This window comes from Halyomorpha halys, unplaced genomic scaffold (genome assembly GCF_000696795.3).
Source record: "Halyomorpha halys isolate HHAL.00 unplaced genomic scaffold, Hhal_1.1 Scaffold413.1, whole genome shotgun sequence".
Lineage (NCBI taxonomy): Eukaryota > Metazoa > Arthropoda > Insecta > Hemiptera > Pentatomidae > Halyomorpha > Halyomorpha halys.
In genome coordinates, this window is record NW_027104790.1 from 392070 (window position 1) to 415876 (window position 23807).

A 23807-nucleotide genomic window follows, 5' to 3' on the forward strand; every position below is an offset into this window, starting at 1 on the left:
ACTTATTTTTGCAGTAAAAATCAACAGTTTTTTAAGGAAGGAATTTGGGCTTTACCATCTCGTTGGGAGAAGGTTACCGACTGTAACGGTGGATATTTTGATGAATAAAGGTGATTATTTGAAAATATTTATTTATTTATAATTTCCCCCAAAAGAACGACAGGACTTTTTGAATGACCTGGTATTATGTCATCATGTTGAGAGAACACAGCTGTATCGTCAGCGAACATAGCTATGGAAGTGTGTGTGGACTGGATGATGTCGTGAAGGTAGTAGTTAAACAAAATGGGAGAAAGGACTGAACCTTGTGAAGTACCGGCATTGATTTGTCTTAGGGTTGAATTTTTGTTATTAATTCTGACTGAAAATATTCTACCATTGAGGAATGAATTCAGAATATTGTATAGGTATTTTGGAATGCCTGCTTTCTTTAGTTTATATAGGAGACCTCAATGCCATACCTTATTAAATCATTTAATGAAAACGGACACAGAGTAGCCTGAGATATACTTTATTTATAGGAAAGGAAGGATACAGGCTTTACGACGTCCTATTCAAAACTTAGTCTATTAAATATAACTTATCTCTTTGAATGTCCTTCGACAATTCTTTGTGACTACTGATTTTCTAGTACTCTCTAGAATTTGCCTTATCTCTGACATGAGGGAATTTTATGCATCATATGAAGGTGGGGATAGGAATTTCAAGAAGGGAGGATATCAATGGGGGTTGTGTTGATAGAACGGAATGAAGGGGGGGGGGATTTCGAGGAATTTGAAGTAGACAGAGCCAAGGCTGAGGCAGCGTCCTATGTAGTATATAATAAAGCGCGTAATGCGAAGTATACCTATTTTATTGATGAGAAATTAACATCTTCGACATGTGGTGCCATAAAAGGGGGAAAATTGCTATTAGAGCCAAATAAAGGGTTGTTGTAAAAAAGACAAAACGTGATAACTTTGGGAGAACATGTCCTGTACCAAAGTATATTTCGTTGTCTGAATTATTTTATTACTGTTGGTTGTTATTGATATCAATAATAATTTATTACTATTAATAACACCAGGAGGGGTTCATAATCCACACGGTTGACTCGAGGCTACAGTGTAACAGAAAATAATTATCTGCCCTGATTCAAACCAAGATCCTAGAAGTTAGTAGCATAGTGTATTAAGATTAATATTTAATCTATTTATTTAAACATGTGTATTATTTAACAAAGGTCTTTACAAATCCACAGGTTACTACTGTACGACTAATAAACCAAATCGGAAAATTTGATGACATCTATTAATCTTGTATTTTCACAGGAGAAAGGTCGAAAGAAAAAAGATAGCTAAGTTATATTTTTGAAACAATTTTGAATAATGTATAAAAATTATTTAATCATCATTCTGCTTGATGATTCAGTTTTCCTTGACTAGTTTCTAGATAAACCCAGAACATACCTTTGCCATTCAATGTGCATTCATCAGTTTTAACCCTGATACTCCAACACTGACTGTAGATATATGCGCTGAATTTATAGCCTTTAAATTGTCTTTTTTCACTAGGTCTTTATCGCTATCTCTTTCAACATTTTTTCAATTCTGTTTCTTTTTCCTGTTGAATAAATCAGTATCATAAATGAACTATGGAAAAAAAAGAAAAAAAAGTTCAATATTTATTTAGAACATAAATATTTTAAGATTAAACATGTATTTTTTTATTAAATATTAATTAAGAAAATTAAGTGAAAAAAGTTTTAAACCTCATTAACTTCACTTTTTACTATAATAGAATATAATAATAAAAATGAGGAGGATATAATAATAAGTTCTATTCTATACACATAAACTCCACCCTTCTTTAACGTTCCGGTTACATATTCCCAGCATTTTTTTTTTTTCTGTGATCATTTTTACTTTTACTTATTTTTATCGGAGTTTTATATCTGCTATATATAATTTAATAGATCTTTTACAAAAGATTTATGTTTAAAAATCTATACTACTGTTAAAATTTATGAATCAAAAAGTTTTTCGCTTATCTTTGAACAAATTCGTTTTTTTTTAGTTTTATTTATTTTAACGATGTTAAAATAAAATTTTAAATTACGTTATTATTAATGTAATATAACCAATAATATGAAAGTTGCCACTTTCTCCTTTTCCAACCATTTTTCGCCTTATACCATCTTAGTTTCAACGATACTCAAACTTTTTTTCAGAGCACTCTATTGGAATTCCCTTTTAACTTTTTTTTGTAGGCAGTTAATTATTTGTTCAATTTATTTACGAGTTCCGTATATAAATTTCTTGTGTCTGTTTTATAATTGATTCCATTATTTGGATTTTCAGTCATTGTTAGAGAATGGTTTTTCGTAAAAATATTTTTTGCTTTAGACAGTATTTTAACGTCCTGAAAATCAAAATTATGGCCTTGTTCTGCTAATTATTATTACAATCAGCATAAACGCAAGAATTATTAACATTTTATTAATATTACATCGATAAACTTATGTTTTTGTTATTGTATTCATCATCATTCCCAAATTGTATTTGTTTCATATTTTTAATTATATATATATCAGAAAAGTTAGCCTTTCTTTGTAATTTTAAAATAGGATTAACTTATTAATTTTAATTTCACTTTAATTGTCACTAATAATTAATACTATTTAATTACTATGTATTATTGTAGAAGTAATACACTTATTTATATAGATTTGATACACTTATTTATTTAGCTATCCATATCCTTTTTATAAAAAATTTCTTTTTATGCCATATATTCGGCGAGAGGCGCTGCAATAAAGTTTGGAAACTTGGGAATATGTACATTTTTCGAAATATACATCCTCGGAAAAAAGGAAAGGATCTTTTTGAAATACTATATTGCCTAAACCTTTCCCCTGACATGAGGGAAGGGAGAGAGTGGGCATATACTGCAACGTAACGGACCGCTGCTCGCGGAAGACATGCCATATTCTGAAAACAATTTCACCATAACTGTAACTCAGGGCAATGCTAGAGAAACAACCGGAACATTCCTTCGATTTCGCCTTATACGCTCTCTACCACAGTAACAGCAGGTTTGGAAAGATTAGTTTAAACAGAAAAAATATCTATAAATTAAAGATAAATTATATTATTGAATATGTGGGGTTATTTTATTTGTTCATTTTCATCTTAATAACTGACTTATTACAAAAACATTATCGCCTTAATAAAATATAAATTTTTTCTTTGACTAAAATATTTCTGTTTGAAATAATTGATAAATTTATATCTTGAATTAAGATGAATAAAAGTTCAGTTGAAGAAATTTATTTTTTTTTAAAAACATCATAATTTTTATATTAGGAATTTAACGTCCGATTTCAGGATGGGAGGACGGGGTATCCTACAGGTTACCAACCTATTCTAACCGGGGAGGGAAGGTTCAGATTTACTCCAATGGTGGGCCCCGAAATAAAAATGAACCATCCTCCTAGCACACGCTAAGGATTTTACCGGCCCTGTTTTCTGCCGAGAGTTTGATTCGGAAGAATATTTGCTCTCGAGCCGGATTTCTACTGGGCCGGTTTGCTCCATTGCCTTTTAAGCTGAGTAGTCCTCTTATTTCCAGGATGAGGATGAATAGAAGGCGATTTAGTACAAGAGCCGGGAAGCTAAAAAGGCAGTTATCTCATCCCAATTTTTGATTACTTTAATGAAAATTATCGTTCTAGTCAAAATTGATAAATCTGCCAAGTATAGGTAGGGGGAATAAAAAATAGCGACTGTTTCAAAACCTTAATTTTTCATTCGGAGTTCTATACCAAAAAACTACCAACAACACTAGATAATCTTAGAGAGCATTATTTAAAGAAGAGTGAATTTGCTGAAATATTAGCCCTAAAAGAGCTATATATGTCCAATAGTTCTCGAGATATAGCCTTTTAAAAAACAACATTTCTTAAAAATCTTCTGAAAGACTAATCTTTACTAATAGTTAGCTAATTTATTTTGAGAAATCTATATCTCAGGAACTATAAGACGTACAGATGTCTATTAGCACTCAAATTAAAGCTAGTATAATGTACTATAAATAAGTTTATATATTTTACCTTTGTAGGGATAGTAGTTTTCATGATATTTCCTAAAATAAATTGATTTATAGTTATTCGAACAATAAGTTTGATTTATGAAAAACGTCATTTCAGATACCATTGGACGTACAGATGTTTGCCAGCGCTGAAATTAAAGCTAGTTACATTTACTACAAAATAGTTTATTATGTTTATCTTTGTAGGAGTAGTAGTTTTTATGATATTTGACAAAATAAACTCATAAATTGTTAATTTATAGTTTTTCGTATAAAATGTTGGATTTTTGAATACATATATATCTAGATCCATAAGACGCACATATGTCTGCCAACACTCAAAATAAAGGAAATTTAACTAACTATAAAGTAGTTTATGACACTTATCTTTGTAGGGGTAGTAGTTTTTATGATATTCACATATGAATATAAATTTGGCAAATGAAAATTTGTCCGAACAATTATAAATCAATGCATTTTATTGATGCAACTATTACTCCTACGAAGATAAACATCATAAAATACTATATAGTTCATTAAACTAGCTTTAATTTGAGTGCTAATAGACATCTGTACGTCAAATGGTTTTTGAGATATAGATTTTTCAAAATAAATTCACTAACTACTGATCTTTCAGTACGTCCCATACAACATTTTTATGAAATGTTGTTTTTTAAAATGCTATATCTCGAAAACCATTTAACGTAAATAGCTCTATTAGGGCTCATATTATAGCAAATTTGCTCTTCTTTATATGATGTTCTTTTAGGTTTTCTTGCGTTGTTCCTACTTTTTGAGAAATTAGAAATTATCCCTCCGAATGAGAAATTATTTTTTTTTTTTTATCGCTTTAAAACAGCCGACATTTTTTAATCCCCCTACCTATACTTGGCAGACTCATCAATTTTAACTACTAGTTTTACATATTTTTCAATAAAGTAATCGAAAATTGATACCTAAAACATAAAATGTAAGTGAAAATTTTCGATTATGAGGACATAAGTTTTCTTTTCGTTATCTGCATGATAATGATTACAAAACTTCCTTAGCTTTTGTAGCGAGGAAGCTGATATAATACAATTTATCAATTTCTTAAACCATTAAATAAAGGTAATTCTGTACCGTAATTAAATACTGAACTATGTACTTTACCACTTTGGCCGACTTTTTTTGTCACACGGCTACAAAGTGATAATAGAAATTTCATTAATAATTTTACGATTACAAATTGTTATATACATGATTTTTTTTTGCAGCCCGCGGCTTCAGGGAGTGGTGTGCCAGCCGTGATTGGCTACTTGAATGGTGTGAAGATGCCGCACGTGGTCGAAGTGAAGGTTCTCATCGTCAGGATGCTGAGTACCATCCTCACCTGCGTCGGAGGCCTCGCAGGCGGCAAGGTGAGTGTCTGTGTATACATCTCTCTTTATGTGCGCAACTGTCTATTCATAACTCATCACATTACTATTTGGACCAATTAATGTTCTAATTAGTATTAAAGCAAAACCTGTTTTGTCATGTAATTTCTGTCAGGCTGCTATGATTATTTTGTTCTTATATTAATGTAGATGGCTTAAAATTATAAAAGAAAAAGAGGTATTATTTTGGTAAATTTATCAATCGATATCAGAGAAATGAACGGAGATAAACATTGATCGGACACGTAGCAGGACGCTGCCCGACCATACATGATCTCTCGACACCCTCCGTATTGAAAACCCCATGGGTTGGCAAGGAACGGCGTGGGGGTGACACAAATCCAGACGCATATACATAATTTAGTAGCTCCGTTTCAAACATGACCTGATCCACTTTGCACAAATTTTCAGTTAACTATAGATAAATACAGCTAATTTTTACAGCCGCTTACCGATTTATGTTATATCTAGTGAGAATATTGCCATTGTGAAAAATTTAAAACCTGCATTTTCAACGCAAAGACACGTTTTAAGCATCCTGAATCCAAATTACTAAATTTCACGAAACGTTGGCAAGTTTGTGTTTGTGAACAGCCTAGCCAAAAAACGCCGTTCACAACTTTTTTTTTTTATTTATTGATTTAATGTAATTTACAACTGTACAAATAATAAATACAATAAGTTATATGTGGAATATTTCATTTACAATTGAAAATCTGGGGAAGGAACCACCCGTTGGTGGTACTTCAAGCGTTAATTTAAATTAGAAGGTCCCGTAGCCATCTTCTCTTCAGACGCCTCGGAGGATTATCAGGAATTGTTAAGGAAGAGAGATTAAGAACTAATGGGATAGGATGGGTAAGGAGTTTGGAATGAAAAGATGCATATCTGTTTTGGGCCAAATCTTCAACGAATGGGATGTTAAGATCTTTAAGGATGAGTTTATTTGTAACGTAATAAGGAGCATCAAGGATTTTGGATTGTAAGGATTGGATGCGGGAGGAATTTGATGGTTTGGTTAGAGCCTCAGAGCTCAATTCTATATGTCCAAATTGGTCTAATTATCATAGTATATAATAATTCTTGGTAGTGAATGGGGAGTTTAGAACGTATGTCAAGTAGGTATTGTAGCAAACGAAATCTACGTGCAGTCTCTTTTCGTTTCAGTCTTGTATGTGGATTCCAAGTAAGTCTCTTGTCAAGATGGAGTCCTAAGTATCAAATCTGTTCAGCAGGCTTTGGTGGAGTATTTAAAAAGGATACTGTAGGACAGGAGGGTAGAGGTTTACGACGGAAAGTAAAGGTGGTCTGGTGGGATTTGTCAGGATTTATTTTGATTCTCTAGTTTTGACACCATTCTTCAATGGATGTTATGTGTGTTCGCAAGATAAATTATGTATTTAAGGTAGGAATATGCATAGGGTGTTACAGCGAAGACTTCAATAAAACCACTTTGTAGGGAAAGCCACTTTACATGATGGATTTTATACGTTATAAATATATCTGAAAATAAGAGGAATAATATAAGTTTATAATAAACCGTAGAAAAGCGAAATATTTAAGAAAAAATAATATCTAACAAACAAAATTGTTGACGGAAATGGAGAATAATGAAAAAACACATAACCCATTTGAATTTGTGAAAGTACATAATAAGTGAGGTAAGTGAAAGATCTGAGTATCGCACACCTTGCCGGATTATTTTTTGTTTGTATACAAATATGTAACATGTCAACGTTGAATTAGTAACAAATTTTGTATTATATTAAACAATTATTAGTTATTTACAAAATAAAATAGGGCGTGGTCAAAATATGTAATCAATGTGTGGACTTGGACTCAATTCTCTGTCCAATTTAATATATTGTACCAAAAAAGCATGAATGCTTATATTTGCTATTTTCCTAATATTCTACGTTTCAATGTCCTGATAATTTATTGCTATAAGTTATAAGTTGCTATAGTAGATTTCTTTCTTCTTTTTTTAGCTTCTAACTTGCGAAAATAATCTTCTTTTCGTCAGGTTTATTGTTTACAATTAGTGTACGATCTCAGTTGATCAAGTTCCAATTGTTTGAACAGTTACTTAACAATCTCATTATTCACATACAAAGTTTGAAAGCTCTTTGAACTTGTTCGATATTATTTCGTTTAACGAAAGTGCGCACATAACATAATTTTTTTTTAAATAATCGATAGTGACAATCTCTAATCGGTCATCCACAATAGGTTTGAAAAATGCCAAAAACTTCATATGATTATTTTATTTTTATACATCGATAAAACATTACATATAATTTAGGCAAACTAAAAAACCTAACATTTTATCTTTACAATAAACACGCCAAATCTCATTTCTGGACGGGTAAATATCTAATTACAGGATTATTATTTTAATATTGGTTGATTAACAACTGAGTTAACCAATGATAAACTACATTGAACTCGAACAAAAAGCCAAGACGAAACAACTCAGCTACGATCCCTTATAAAATTGCTCGATGAGAAAGTTATTACATCCGAATGAGATGATGCAGGCCGTAATGAGGTTTGCCAGCAGATCATATCTCACTGATATATCGACCTAATCATACTCTCTCCCTTCATCAAATACATTATTTATAGCAAGTTGCTTCTAAATGTTACAAGTTTTTTCTTGCAAATAGTGTTAATCACTATGTTAAACAAATAGACTTTCTGTTAAACCCATCAAAATCTATCGTAATCTAATATAGTTAAATTTATCCAAATATCTGACGTCAACTTCTCATTGGTTTCTTTCTATTGTAATCCTCAAGAAGCAAAAACCTTCCTACGTTCTTGTTTTTCTTTCCTTGCATTGTACGATTCTGCTCTTTTTCTTGATTAAATTCTTTATCATTCGTGCAACATTATTTTAGATAATCTTGCTCATTTCCAAACGTACGGGATTCTCTCTAATTTCCTTCAATTTATTTTTTCCACTGCCTCAGCTATCAACCATCTACATATATGTTTGTGTATCATTATTTATAACCACATATATATTATAAATTTTAATACTCTTATTTTTATTTTATTTTTTTGTTTTTGTAATTTATTAAAGTGATGCACAGTGTATGGAGATACACAATTATAATATAACCTGTATATTTGTATTATTCTTAAGGGGTTTTATTGTTAGGCGTTCGATATAAAAGATTTTTTTATGAATTTCAGTTGTTGACATATTCGGCTTTTTTAGGGCTGATATAATAAATTATTGAATGATTTTTTTTCAAGAAATTTGTTTTTTTAAGACTAATAATATTGATTCTTAAAGTTATATCTTTTAATGAATGAGTTTCATTTGTAATAAGATCTTGTGAAATGTACTCTTCATTGTTTTAATTATTTTATTTTATTTTATTAAAACCAATAACAACATTTCGGGTTGTCACCCCATCATCAGGTATCTACAACTAATTTTTAAATTCATATTATACCTGCAACAATTAATAAATATATCACAATTTCTTTTTTAACATTTAAAACAATTACCTGATTAAAATATCTTTGAAAATTACATTTTGTGTTATCCTTATTAGTCTTATAATTCTAACAATAGCATATTGTTGTCAATAATATAAATATCAATAATTAAAAATACCAAAATAATTGTTATAAATAAGGAAATACCTTCCTGAAACCAGATTATCTTTACCATTGACAACAAATAGATTATAAACTAAGTCTTTATTCTCCTACCTCTGTTCTACAAAAGATTATTAATCTATTAACATTATTTCTTTTTTAAATATATTCCAACAACACTATAATTTATTAAATATATTCTACTATCTAATTCTGATTTACAATATTAAATTACTAAATGATTTACTATATCTGTGTAAAGGGCTTAATCAAATGTTTGGTATCTGTCTTAAAATGAATAGCGTTACCTTTGTTTTTTGTGATATATATTGCTCCAGTTATTTTTCTATTTCTTTTATGATTTACTAGGCATAAAATTTTTTTGATTTTTAAAATCAAAAACATGTTTATACTTTAAGCTATGTTGTGCCAGTGCTGTTGTGTTGATATATTTTACATTTTTACAATTGCTCTTATGTCCCTGAACCCTAGTTCTTCATTTTTTTAGAAGTCACTCCAATATACACACCTTCACAATTCTAGCTATTAATTTGTAAATTACATTTTGTTTTTCCTTATCAATTTTGTCTTTCATATTGTTGAGAAAATTGCCTAATTTATTGCCATTATATAAGCCTAATTTCAGATTATTATGGTCACATTCCACAAATTTCCTTTTAATTTTATCCGTTAAACCTGGTATATATTTCAATTTAAAACATTGATAATTATGATTTCTATCAACTTCCTTTCTAATTTTATTTTATATAATATAATATCCTTATCTGATATTTTATTATCTATATTTAAAAAAAAATCTATAATACTTCTTTGATTAGATTTTTTTAAATTGCTAAAATACTTGTAATTTATCCTTAGTTATATTTATTATTATTTTCAGTGGATTTCTTTATACTGCTAAAGCTATTCTTTGCTATGGAGCTGTTTTTAAGTCTCTCATACCACAATTTATTGATTAATTTTTTAGGATAAAAGTTTTCAATTAAAATATTGTAAATTTGTGTTTTAATATCTTTTAAAAAATCAGAATCTGTTAAAACTATTGCTTTTTTTAATCAAATTGAAAAATATGAAATGATATGATAAATATGTGAGTAAGGATGGTTAGAACTAAAATTTATTAATATATTACTAGTTATATCTTTTTTCGTCTATTTAGTTGTGTATCATTATTTATAAACAAAAATATATTTCTAATTTTAATATTTTTATTTTGTTTTTTGAAATTTACTAAAGTGTGTGATCTACCACAGTGTACGCAGATAGACAATTATGATAGAACCTGTACATTTTTATTATTCTGGGGGCGTTCGAAATAAAAGATTTTTTTATGAATTTCAGTTGTTGACGTATTCGGGGTTTTTAAGGCTAATTTAATAAATTATTGAATGAATTTTCAAGAAATATGTTTTGTTCAAACAATTATATTGATATTAAGTAAGTTACTACTGGTTGAATGGTTAATTATTTAAATTCACAAACAATTTAACATTGTTAATGTTTTCAGTTACGACCAAACGTCTCATTTGCTCCAGAATAGAGGCTAATTTTTCATTTTATGTTATATTAAATAATTAAATTAAAATGCTTCAATTCCATTTTCTTTTATAAATAAAAAAATTATTTCTGTCTCATAAATAAAACAAATTCGCTTCTCATAAATATAATAAAAACTTTCTTTTTATAATTATAAAATATTTATAAAATTTTAATTGACTTCTTGTTTTAATTTTTATTTTGTTACCTTTCTTATGTTCTTTTATTGTGCTTATTTATTGTTTTGTATTTTATTTTCATTTTATCCTTTTAATATATATTGTTATTTTATACTTCTCCATTATTGCTGAAACCAAAATTCACAAAATCATTTTTATCTGGTAATATGGCTATTTATAACATGGTATTTGTAAGATAAATAAATACATGACTCTCCAATAGGGTTTCTATGGAGGGAAAAATGAAAGATAAAAACACAATGTAGATGAAGAGATTATTCGACAAACTAGACACACTTGGTGATGGATACATCATTTTTTATGAAATACGATTTTAAAAATCAAATTAAACAAGGCTTAAACGTTTGGTCAACTGTTAACATTACTGCAATATAAATACTGAACAATCACTAACTGTTTCTTGCTAGATGTGAATTAATATTTGGTATAAAGACATGATGTTGTAGGAGTGATGATAAGGTATGAAGAGGTTGCGGTGGCGGTTGTGGGAGGGTATTCATGTTTTGTCACGTACCCGCAAAGGCTCACCGCATTGGGGTCTACGCAGGTCAGCAGGCAGCCTTACCGACTCAGTTTGTTCTATCAGATCGGTTTTGTCCGCAGGAGATTGCGGTTTGATCAACTCAATGGTGTAAATTTTCTTAGCTATAGCAACATAAACGAATCGAAAATATTCAAATAATCCTAAAACTAGACGTTAAAGTAAAAATAGTACAGATAGTACCGAACTAAAAACGTCTTCCTTGGGAGTTACAAATCTGGTTTATAAACATGAAGAATTTACAAAAATTACATTATTACAGTGATTAAATTTGTGTACATTAATTTAAAATAAAATATTAATTTGCCTAATGTGATTAAATAAAATATTTTCTGTGTTTGAATACTTAACTATAAATGATATTTACTATAGGTTATTTATCAATTTACCCCATCTGGCCGCATAGATGTTATAATCAAATGATATATACTCTGATTCACGTAAACGTTATATAGCATACTTAGCACAATTTGACCCTTTTAATTTAACCGACTTAAGTATTTGATCTATTTGTAATACTTCATAAACCTAACAAACGTCGGCCATTTTGAAAAATCTACTGTATTAGAAACCTACGCACCTCCAGGGAGTTATTACTAAAATAAACTTTTTAAATATTCTTACATTAGAACCTATTGACAGAAACGAGTTTAAAAGTACTACTATGGTTCATCTTTTGTACCTTCCAGTTTTATTATTTGAAACATTCTGGATGTTATAATTGAAATTGATTGATTTTCAACCTCTAATATTATATATTTGTTATCGTATGTAACAACAAAAATTAGTAAAAAAAAAAATTAAGCAGGGAGTGGTCTGAATTATCAGCGGCTTCAGCCAATTGGAAGGCAGTGTGGTTTAAAGGTCCTCCGCAGGGACCTCTAAAATAAGCGCTGTAAAGTCATTGGGCAGCAAATCCTATATTAAGTCTACTTTAGGGGGCTTACCCTAATTACAATAAATTATGGAATTCCTTGTTTTGGTGGTTATAAAAGATACAGGCTATAATATTAATTAATTGTCGATTATTATTCCGGCTAAAGTTGATAAAGTATAAGCTTTAATAACTCAATAATTAAGTAGAAGTTCACCTTAACAGGTTTTGCTTCATTGCCTTTGAAGGACATGTAAAAGCATATACTGATATAGAAGTTCATTGCTGGCCGAGCGTGTTGAGCTACATTATCCCATCCCGGTGCCGGTTCTAATCTGGCCTGTGCGAGTTGACTTTTAGACCCTCGAAATAAATTTGGAAATTCTGGTTTGAATATGTTGGTAACCTGTAGGGTTTCCCGTATTTTCTCTCCCAAACTGGAGAACATAAGATAACGCTAAATTACAAATTAAAAAAAATATAGACAGAAAAACTACCAAAACGGACAAGGAAAAAATAGATTACACGAGTCGAAGGCTGAACGTTATATCATTGATTCTAATGAACGTTGATTAAAAAAAAACGCGTTTATAAAACCAATCAATTGTCCTTATGCCTACTGGTTTAAAATTTAATTTCTTCTTCAAGTACTACCTCTGACCAAAGAACCAAGGCTTCTTGTAATGCAGATGCCTTGGACTGCAGGTGGTATGGCTGCACTTAGTGGTCTAACCAAAGAGTGAGCGATGAAGAAAAAGTAGTACAAACCTACTTGCGTCAAGTACTAGACTAATAAATAGATTTTAAAAACAATAAATAAAATAACTTAATAGTTAAAAATAACTGAATAATAGACTTTTAAAAATATATTATAGACTTTTTCACAGTATTGAAGGACATCGTAAATAAGGTGCAGTTTACTTCTATTTCGTAACTCTAAAAAAACGGTTTTGCAGGTTTCCGGTATGTCTTACCCATATTCTTGTATACATGAGTATTTTATTAAAATTTAAAATCTCCACTTCTCTAAAGTGAACTCTTTTATTTTTTTGGACAAATTGTAATTCTACTTGTAAATATATTCAATTTATTTCAAAATTTTCAATTTCTCTTCTCAAATAACTGCTGTTAATTAATAATTTCAATTCGAATTTCGTTTATTATCTACACGATATGCTCCAGTATTGTTTTTTTAATATATTTAATATTATTCCAAAAGTAAATATACTGACTTATAATTGAATACTCTACTATACAAAATAATTTTAGGTTGTCAAGTTTCTACGCACCTCCACAGTCCACTCAAATTGATTTAGAGGTTGAAAATTTGTTTGTAAATTGAATTGGTTTTAAAGAAGTTCTTTTTGATTGTTTCAACTAATCTTTAATCCTACCTGACTACTTTTTTCTATATTTTAAACCAAAAATTAAATCTTCTTACATCTGTTATCCAATTAAAAATGAGGGGAAAATACTTCATAAAATAGGTTTTTTTTTACTATCCTAATTAGGTTAAGTAATATAACATTATGTGGTCGTAAATCGCAAGAACGACAAATTACACGGCTTTGACTTGAGTTCAAGAAGCTAAAAGCTGAATAGTGCACAAGAGCTAGTTAAGACTAATTGATGACTGTGGTAGGACCATTGCACATTAACTAAATAATGCAGTATTATTAGCACCTCCCGAGGTGCTTCCGCTAGCCAACCTGCATAATCTACCACTCAGCACATTCTCCTAATTTACAAATAATATAATATTATAATACCATACGTTTCTCAAGCTGATATCGATTCAATAACACTGGTTGGTGTTTCGAATGAAAACCCTTTCATAATAAAACTAATATGAAAAAAAAAATATGTAATCATCTCGTCCTCCCCTTCCTAATTTGAATATGAACTCCGGAACGATTTCCATTTGTTTTTTCTCATAAGATTACATATTTTTTTTAAACTTCATAACTTTATTCACAACTGTCAATTAACATGACAATTAGTTAATTTGATGTATTATTACTTGTGAAAATATCATGCGAGGGATTAGTTTCCTGTAGCAACTCCTTCAGGCCTCAGGTAATGATTAGATCCGTCCACCAGTTTCCCTTCAGTACTCTACCGATATTTTAGTGCATTTATGAGAGTGTTAGGATGCCTTTGAAATTTGTCATGGAATCGATTGCACTTGTTTCGTAAGTATTCGTTAACAGTTGGCATGTTAAGATCAATATGTAAAACTTTGTAAAGGAGCTATGTAAAATCAGTATTAAAAGTAGCTTTTGTAATGGTCCCAATTGCTTTTGCCTCAAAGATCTGAAATTAAGTGGGAGTATGGAATATCCAAGTTTTAATTGTGAATGTTTCGAATTGGGTGAAAAATGGGGTACCTTTGATTTAGGGTTTGTCTGTTATTCTTGATATGTGGAACCCATGTCATTCTTAGGTCGAATATCAACCCAAGGTTGATTACCCAAGGTTACAGTGTCTGTCTGAGACATGTGTTCCAACTTCAAAAAGATGATCTGGTATTGTGTGCATGTTCTTTAGTGTATCCATAAGTCTTTTGTGTCATAAGTTATTGAAGATTTTAAACAGACAGGAAGTCATTTCATTGGTTAAACCGCTGTAAATGTAATGTTGTGGTGAAGAATCATTAGAATGATAGCTGTAGCCTTTAGGCCTGGTATTATGGTTAATTGTAAAGAATGGTATTTTAGTGCTAGTTTGATAAGTATGGGTGTTTACTGTCTGGAGAGTCCGTTCTATAGATTTCATAACCTTCAATGTAAATTCCAGACTGTGTTGATAGATGTGTTTCTGTTATTAGTGCTTTATTCCTTTCTCGTATATTGGTATTGGTAACTGGTGGGGGGGGGGGGACTAGTCCAGCCCTTGGGCCAAGTGGTCCTTTTTTCCAAACTTTGGCAACTACTTTGATGTTGCCACCGGGTACTAACCGACCTGGGAGTGTTAAGATTCATTTCTCGGGGCCGCCAGTGGTGCTATGGGGATACGTATGGGTATAACGTATCCCCATAGCACCAAAGCTCATTATATATAAAATTTTTTAATAAAATATTTAATAACGTCTTGTTGTCTCATTTCGGTTAACCGAATTATAAAAATATTATGGAAGATTGCTGATTGACCGTGTGTATTAATGAATGGAATAGGTCCGGGTGCGGTCAAATGAAAGTCAAATAGTAACTGGTTGTACTATTTTTATTTCAGCCAACTTTTTGCCCCACATTGCAGGGCTTCGTCAGGGCTAAAAAAGATACAAACACTTGACATAGTTACAAAAAAAAAAAAAAAAAAAAAAATATAGTGGAAAATAACAGGGGTATACAGTGAAACGTAAAATTTAATAAGAAAAATTAAAGGTTATAAACAATAAATGAAAACGGTAATAGTAACAGAAAGATAAGAGATAAAATAAGAGAAGAAATATTAAAGGAAGTACAAATTAAGAGATGGAAAGGGAAAAGAATAAAATCAAATGAAAATGAATGGGACAAAATTCATACCTGTTTTGATGGGAGTCAAAGTCAGAGTGAACCGTTTGTATTGGGAGGAGTGGGGATGGTAGTTGAGTACGTCACATAAGAACGAAAATAATTTTAAAGTAAACAATGTAAAAATTAATAAAATTAGGTACACAATAAATGATAATATACATAATAGAGGTGGAGAAGAAATATTTACAAAATTATAGAAAAAATGATTAAAAATAAATAAATAATATTAAAAAAAATAAAAATATTGTCATGCATAGAAAAACAAAGAAGAAATAAAGTTAAAATAATGGGATACAATATATGTAAGTGATTAAGAAAGACAACATACCAAATGAGTGGGGATATAGAGATATGTAAATATATAATAGTAAATTAATAATAAAGTAATTAATATAAGTACACTTAAGTAGGTAATACATGAATATAAATTAAAATTAAGATAAATGGATATAACTGAAAAAGGAAGGATAGTAACTATAAAAATAATTAAATATGGGGTGAGAATTTAGAGAAACAAGAATAAAAGATATGACAAGAATGTGGGCTTCTGAAATGTAGAACAAAGAGAAAATAAGTATTATGAGCGTTTTATTATGTTCAAAATGTGTCGGTATGTAAGGGAGATGCAGTCTTTATCAACTTTATGATTGACGGAATTCTCCGTTAAATTTATGTAAATGGACTCAGAGATAAGACGTTTTTATCGTTGGGGACAGTGGCAAGAATGGAAGGATTGTCGAAATTTAAAAGTATGATTCAGGTTTAAGGCGTGTATTCCAAAAATAGTTCACCCATTTACTATTTGAGTTTTATTTGACCGCACCCGGATCATATTCCATTCATAAAAATATTATATCCTTTTAGTAATAAAATAATTGCTAAGTCTTAAAATTCAGCTTATTCTTCCATATATTAAAATGGATAGGTCATTTTCAGGAGTCTGTTTAGCATAATAAATATCTAAAAATTATATTCTTTCAGAAATAAACTATTTGCTTAGTGTTCAAATTCAGCTTATTTCTCATGCCATTCATTGGATTTTCACAAGTCGTTATTTTAGATTTTCGGGTTTGTAACTGTAGGAGTCATTATTGGATTCCCTACTCCTAGTTTTATTATTCATTGTTAATCGCTTCGATGGAGACTGTCCAACACAATATTCCTTGTTCGTGAAAGAGAAGTAGGAGAGAACTAAAAATTATATTGTCTGGTCCGTAGTATTTTAAATATTGGTGGGAAATAACCACTGATTAAACAACTATATTAAGGTGACAATGTACGCACCTTGTGACGAACGGATTGAACACAAGGATAGGTAATAGAATGGCCCGGAGTTGAAAGATGAATGGCCAAATATTGACCAAGTATCCCCTCCACTGCCTCTTCCATATCCTTCTCAATGTCAATATTTTACACGCACTCCAAGATACAGGTCTCTCTTTGTCTTATATTTGCCCAAGTTTTTTTTCGATATCTCATTACAACTACAGCGTTCTTGAGCAAGATATAATTAACTAGCAACTTAACTCAGTAAAATTTAATAGAAAAAATGATAATTAAGGGATTTTTTTCTGAAAATCAGACGGGCATCATTAGACGAGTAATGACGTGCAGTTATCAATAATAATGTTATTTAGCAATTTTTTTTTTTTAGGATAGCTCTTCTTTATAGTAGTCACCACATCAGAGAAAAAAAAATCTTGTTTCCAGTAAATATCTTTGGAACGTTTCCATTTCAACTACGAACAAGGTGTTTTTTTTTAAAGATCATGTTCAACCGCCAGATTTCCCCTGTAAGGGTACCCACTTAATGAGGCAGGGTGGACCCCAGAAGACTCCAGAGCTCACTGGATCGGCTCACAGTTACAGTAGAAGAATAAATAATTATCAGTAACAGCCGGATTCGGACGCAAGTCTTTGGAGTTAGTAACACAGCGCCTTTTACCTCTCCTGCCACTCCCGTTCATATTTCAAAATAAAATCAAAACTTTTTAGTCTGATGTTCCGAAATTCAAGCTGATGAACGTTATGCTAATTGAAAATGGAATGAATGTATTTATTTAAGTAAAAAACAGTACAAAATAGCTGTATTATTGGATAAGGAAGAGATTGGTTGTAAATCCACTGTACGCTAAACACATTAGTGACAACTAGGGATAGGATTTTTATGTTTTTACATATTTTTACTTGACCATGATATTCCTTACTATCTAAAGATGTTTCAAGACATTTCTGGCCAAAATAAGCCATTTTTATTTCACATATTTTTAAATATTTGGCCTTTTTTATATATTTTGTTGCAAATCACATATTTTCTGAAATATTTGTTATTTTTAGCATATTTCTAGGTATTTTGTCCTGAATCACATATTTCCTTAAATTATTTGTTCAATTGTAAATACATTTTTCGCAGCAACTACGTAAAATTCAAGAGAACCCAAGAAGCTTAAAGGTGAAATTTATCATTTATCATACATAGTGCATAAAAATTTTATATTTTCATCTTTGAACACAAATTAAAAGCAGTGGCAATAATAAATTTTTACACAGAATTACATCGAGAATTTCTCAGAATCAATGAGTATTTTTTTGTACATATTTTAATATAATTTCTTTAAATTATTATTCATATAATATATAATAAATACATATTTATGAAACTTTTTTAAGTTATAAAATTACTAATTAATTAGTAATGTATATTGTTGAATAATACAAAATTTATAAATAAATATTATTTACGTATTTTTAAAAATATTTGACAATTTATTAACACATATTTATGTACATATTTCGGAATTTTATCATATTAAAATCCCTAGGGACAACAAATGTTCAGATAGTTAACGAAGTGGTTAAAAAACAAACCAAAAAGTTCTAATTTTATTTCATATTTTTTTCGCCTAGCTTTCAATATATTTTGGATCATATAGAATGCATAAGCGGTTTTACACATGTTAGACCTCGCTATTTCACGTTGCGTAACGGTGAGTGCTGCCCAGCCTGTCACGCCATACAACTTAGTTTTCCAATACGTAGGTTTAAGTTTATGCATAAGATAAATGATACTGATGAAAAGCAACGATTCCATTCTGCGTGGAGGCAGTTTGACCTTTGAGCGTCCACTATTCTAAAGATCTTATCAAGATAGGCTATTCGCTTGGCTATTTATCTATATCCTTTTTTACAATAAGTAAAAAAAAAAAAATGAAAACTCATTCAATGTTATTGTAATAGGCTTCTTCAGCCTTTCAGTGATAAAGCATTATTGAAGTACCGATTAATGCTTCCAGCCTGATAACCTCTGCCTTCAGGAAACGCATCGCAAACCACCTAAAATTTATATAATAACTCTAAAACTGTTATCATAGGTCAGTCAATTTTTTTTTCAAAATAAATACCCTTTCAAAACAATGATCTTCAGTCTAATCTTCAAGCGGTTTCAGCAAAAATTCAAGGCAATACCTCGTTTACAGAATGTACTGTCTCTAAAATTTTTAATTTTATTTTTCAAAGAAAAGTCTTTCTTGAAACGTTTTCGCATTCTCAAAGGCATCAAATATTCCTCAATCGTTAGAATAAGCCAAAGCACCACATTGCGAAACAGTATTAACGGTAAATTACATAAAAGACTTAGCGAACTACAAGAAAGGAATGACAAATTCAGAATTCCTCGGTCTCTTACTAAGGCATCAGAAGATCACCTCCATAAACGCCTATATCTAAAGAAAAAACAATTGAAACATTTATTCATTAATAAAAAGAAACATTTTATTCTTCATTTTACTTCTTTTTTTTTTTTTTTATCAACATTACAAAATAAAAGGTTAGCGCATTTAACATAGCGTTTCAGGTTTCGTGTTACTGATTGTTTACATTTTATTCTATCCCAGTTGTTATTTATCTTTTTCAATTTAAATTGTAAATGAGGAATGATAACCATAGCTGTTTTTCACCGTTCTAATACACGAATTGTACACGGTTATTTTTTTATTGTTAGAAGATGTTGGAGGTCGAGGAAGGTACAAAAAATAGCCGAAAAACTATTTATTAGTAAGCGGCGTTTCATCCTACTTAGCAGGCCTGAGTCGAGAAAGGAGAATCTAAACAACTTAGCATTGGCTAAATGTTTAATAGTTGAATGTAAATTTAATTATAGTAAACTGTTATATTTTTATATTTATGTCATAATTTTGCTGACGAAAACTAATGAAATATTATTAAAAGTACTTTTTAAAATTGTTAAAAGAGGAGTTAATCAATCTTTTAACTTACTGGTTCATTTGCAAAATTAGTGCGGGAATGTAAATGTTACGGTGAATAATATAAAGGAACGAGCGAGGTTGATTTCAAGAGTGTTAGGGTAGTTTCAAAGCTGGGTGGTAAGTTAAAGTTGTGTGAAGAACGCACCACACTAGATTTTGGGTAAATGTTTTTCCCTCCAAGTTGGAATTGGCCTTCCTCTTCCAATTCGAGTTTATTCCAATTTAAGAGAATATATTTTTATTTTGTTATATTTTAATTATTATACCACATCAAAATATGGAATTAATCTTATTTTTTGTTTTTCAACATAGTTATTGCCCAGAAGAATTCCATTCTTCTTAGTTACGATATATATATTCTTTTTTTTAATTATTCCAACTTGATTCAGTTGATAGAATAATTGTTGCTATTGCAGGAAGGGCCTATGATCCACTCCGGAGCGATCGTCGGGGGCTCCTTGGCGACTCTGTGGCTGCCCTGCTTGGGCCCGCACTCCGTCCTCCACTACTTCAGGCAGGACCACGAGAAGAGGGACTTTGTAGCGGGCGGCTCGGCTGCTGGTGTGGCCGCTGCCTTTGGAGCTCCTGTTGGTCAGTCCCTAATTATCCTTCGTAACTACTTGGATATTTATAATTGTTGACTCCATCCCATCTTCATACCATATTTTTTATTTAATATTTTGGCTATCACTTCATTAGTACACTGAAGTAATGAGCAGTCAGTTATCCTAGTAAAATAAAACTTCTTTTTTAGCCAGTACCTTTTACTAGTACAAAGTAGGACAATCATAAAGGATGTGATTAAATGTTTGTATTTCAAAATAAATTTTGATTTAACCTAATTCAGTTAAAAATGGTGTCAATTTGTAATGGGAAGTTATACGGTTTCGGTGACCGAAAATGAACTCCGTATTATTCCATCAGTACAGATTTTTCACAAAATCATGATATGGCAATAACAGTTTCGTAGCAAGAAAATTGCAACACATATCATTTATAAGCATGTAAGATCTTAAGTACTTAACCGATCCACATCAAACTTTAAGATACCAAAAGAATGTTAAAACACACAAATCGGACTCAACTAGGCCAATGTGTATTTGAGATACAAGATAATATACTAATATGAGGGCCTGATAGCTGAGCGGGCTGGGGTGAGGGTACCAGATCGTTTGGTTCAGAAGGTTTTGGGTTCGATTCCCACCTGTGCTGGTCAATGTTTATTTCGCGGCGGTCCCGAGAAATGAACCTTGATATATACATACTTATATTTGTTTTAATATATTTCGCGTGACATTTAGTTGCCTTAAAAATCAAGCAATTCTATAACTATTGTTATCATCAAAATAACATCTTTCGTTATTAAAAGTATACTTGGGTAACAAATGTTTTATCTAATCTAGGAAAATGCTTATACAAAGTCTAGAGGGTACCACCCTATTCTAACCATAGAGGGGCTAGGCTACAAACAGTCCTTTCTTTGATAAACTTGAAACTTCTGTTGAAACCCGTGTATTCTTTGCTCAAAATCAAAGATTTTTCTGTTTCGTCAAACTTAAAAACATATAGATTAAACAAAATTCTCTAATCAAATTTGTTGTAATCTATACTGATTTTAATTTTTCAACCAATCCTGGGATACGTGATTTCATAAAATTAATCTGTGTTTATATTGATAATTGCAAGAGCGAGAACATTGTAAGCGAATAAAAGGAATTGACATTTTTGTTTAGAAGGATGGTCCCGAGTTATTGCATTGGATCCTCAAATTATTGGGGGCGGGATGGGAAGGGAAGATTTCCTATATTTTTTTGGTATTATGGTCTTCTTGAGAGATTATAACGTCGTCGTACATCCACAATTGCTCGTTATAAGTAAATACATCGAAGTAAAATAAGAATGGTTCTATAGGAGGGCGGGAGTTTTATACAAGTCAGTGATTATTTATAATTTACCTGACATCCTCACCTCTCCACCTGTGGCTTAAAATACTACATACAATAGTCATTCCGCTAGCTCACTCTATTTTATGTTTTGGGTACCAACTCCTCAAAGAGTGATGGCGCTCCAAAAATTCCAGAATGAAATATTTAGAAAAATAAACAAATATGTTTCTTTCAAAGAAAAAGATCTGAATGTTTTATAACACTCTAAAGTTACCTAGAGCAAAAAAAATCTTGGAGCCGCATAATGGGGACAATTGTCTTAAAATCTGGCCAAAATATAAAAAAATTAAAACAATATATTTAGTAGAAACTAACACAGCTTTGTTTCGAGGAATATTTACTAAATGAATTGTAAAATTGTTTCCTATGATAACTTGTTTATTTACCGGTTTAATGTTAAATACTACCTTTTATCATTCTCTGTTTATTTAATTTACCATCACATGTTAAATTTCGCTTTCAGAATATACTTTCTTTCCCTTTATTGAGTAAATTAAGTTCAGAAATGCTCCAATATATTTAAAGACCATATTACATCCTACAATTTTAAAGCCAAATCAGTCTACAGATGCTTCCATGATCTATTTATCCTGAATTCGAATATAGATTTTTTTTAATCACACTTTTAAAGATTAGTTGAGAGCACACCATTCCATAGAGCTCGAAATGTGAATTGACAACATTTTGAAATCAGGCTTTTCTAAGCTATTTCTATAACTCCATATAATATAATTGAATAGAAAAATATTTGTTGTTATAAATCATAATAATGAAAAAATTTTCATTTTTTTTTAGGTGGTGTGCTGTTGAGCTTAGAAGAAGGAACAAGTTTCTGGAGCTTATCATTGATCTGGAAAATTTTCTTGTCCTCAATGGTTGCTACTTTCACTCTCAACTTATCCCTGAGTGCTGTTGAGGGTCACCCAGGTACCCTCTTTTTGTCGGATACAACCAAGCAAAGTATTCTTTTAAAGATTTATTTCATACTGTCTGTTGTGTGACGGTGCATTAATGGTCTGGCTTATTACATACTGGTGGTCTCTATTATAATATCAATGTCTTAACGTAACCTTCCTGCAATAATAAGTTGGCAAGATGTAGGAAAATCCATGTTCCAGCCTAGTTGGACATTGAAGCATTGAACACGATTAACAAACCAAAGTACTAATAATCCGTGTAGTAATGCTAATACTTTAATTTACTTTTGATATAGTAAAGTAACCTCTGTAATGTTTTTTTTTTTTTTTTTTTTTTTTAGTTAAAATCTATTTACTTATTAAGTGTTCTTGTCTGAATTTTATTTGGGAAGATTATAATATTAACATTCGTTTTTACATACACCCTATTTATTATGTTTTAAATAAAAAAATATTAGTGTATGTTTTATTACTAAATTACTAAGTTCTACTGGAAATATGGCAGCCCAAGTCAGTTGAAACCTTTTCCAATTCTATTGTAGGGACCTCTACAAAGTCAGTAAGAAAGACAGTAAAACAAGAGATGGACATTCTTGTGTAGCAGTAATATTGATGAATTACTAAGAAAATTTGGTCATAGTATCAATTATGTATATAAATATTAAATATTCACTAATTCATAGTATTCTCCCAATACGTGCTGTAACATAAAACTGTAAAACATATCAAATAGAAACTAAAATAATATTTTTCTTAACATAATTTATTAGAAATTGGTACTTATTTAAGGAAAAGAACTTGTACACTTTAAAATTATGAGTTTCATATATCATAATTCGAAAAAATAAGGATTTCTCATTTGACATGTAAATTCTTTGACATATCTTCTTT

General features: G+C 30.4%; 1 protein-coding gene across 1 annotated transcript in view; it reads left to right on the forward strand.

The window, feature by feature from the left end:
* Nucleotides 1–23807, forward strand: part of LOC106682439 (H(+)/Cl(-) exchange transporter 7) — a gene marked incomplete in the record, with an annotated part of 222607 nt that overhangs the window by 175975 nt on the left and 22825 nt on the right. Inside the window, 3 exon segments of the mRNA XM_067045291.1 lie at nt 5325–5468; nt 20470–20644; nt 22795–22959. Of these exon segments, the coding sequence (XP_066901392.1) occupies nt 5325–5468; nt 20470–20644; nt 22795–22959 (484 nt within the window).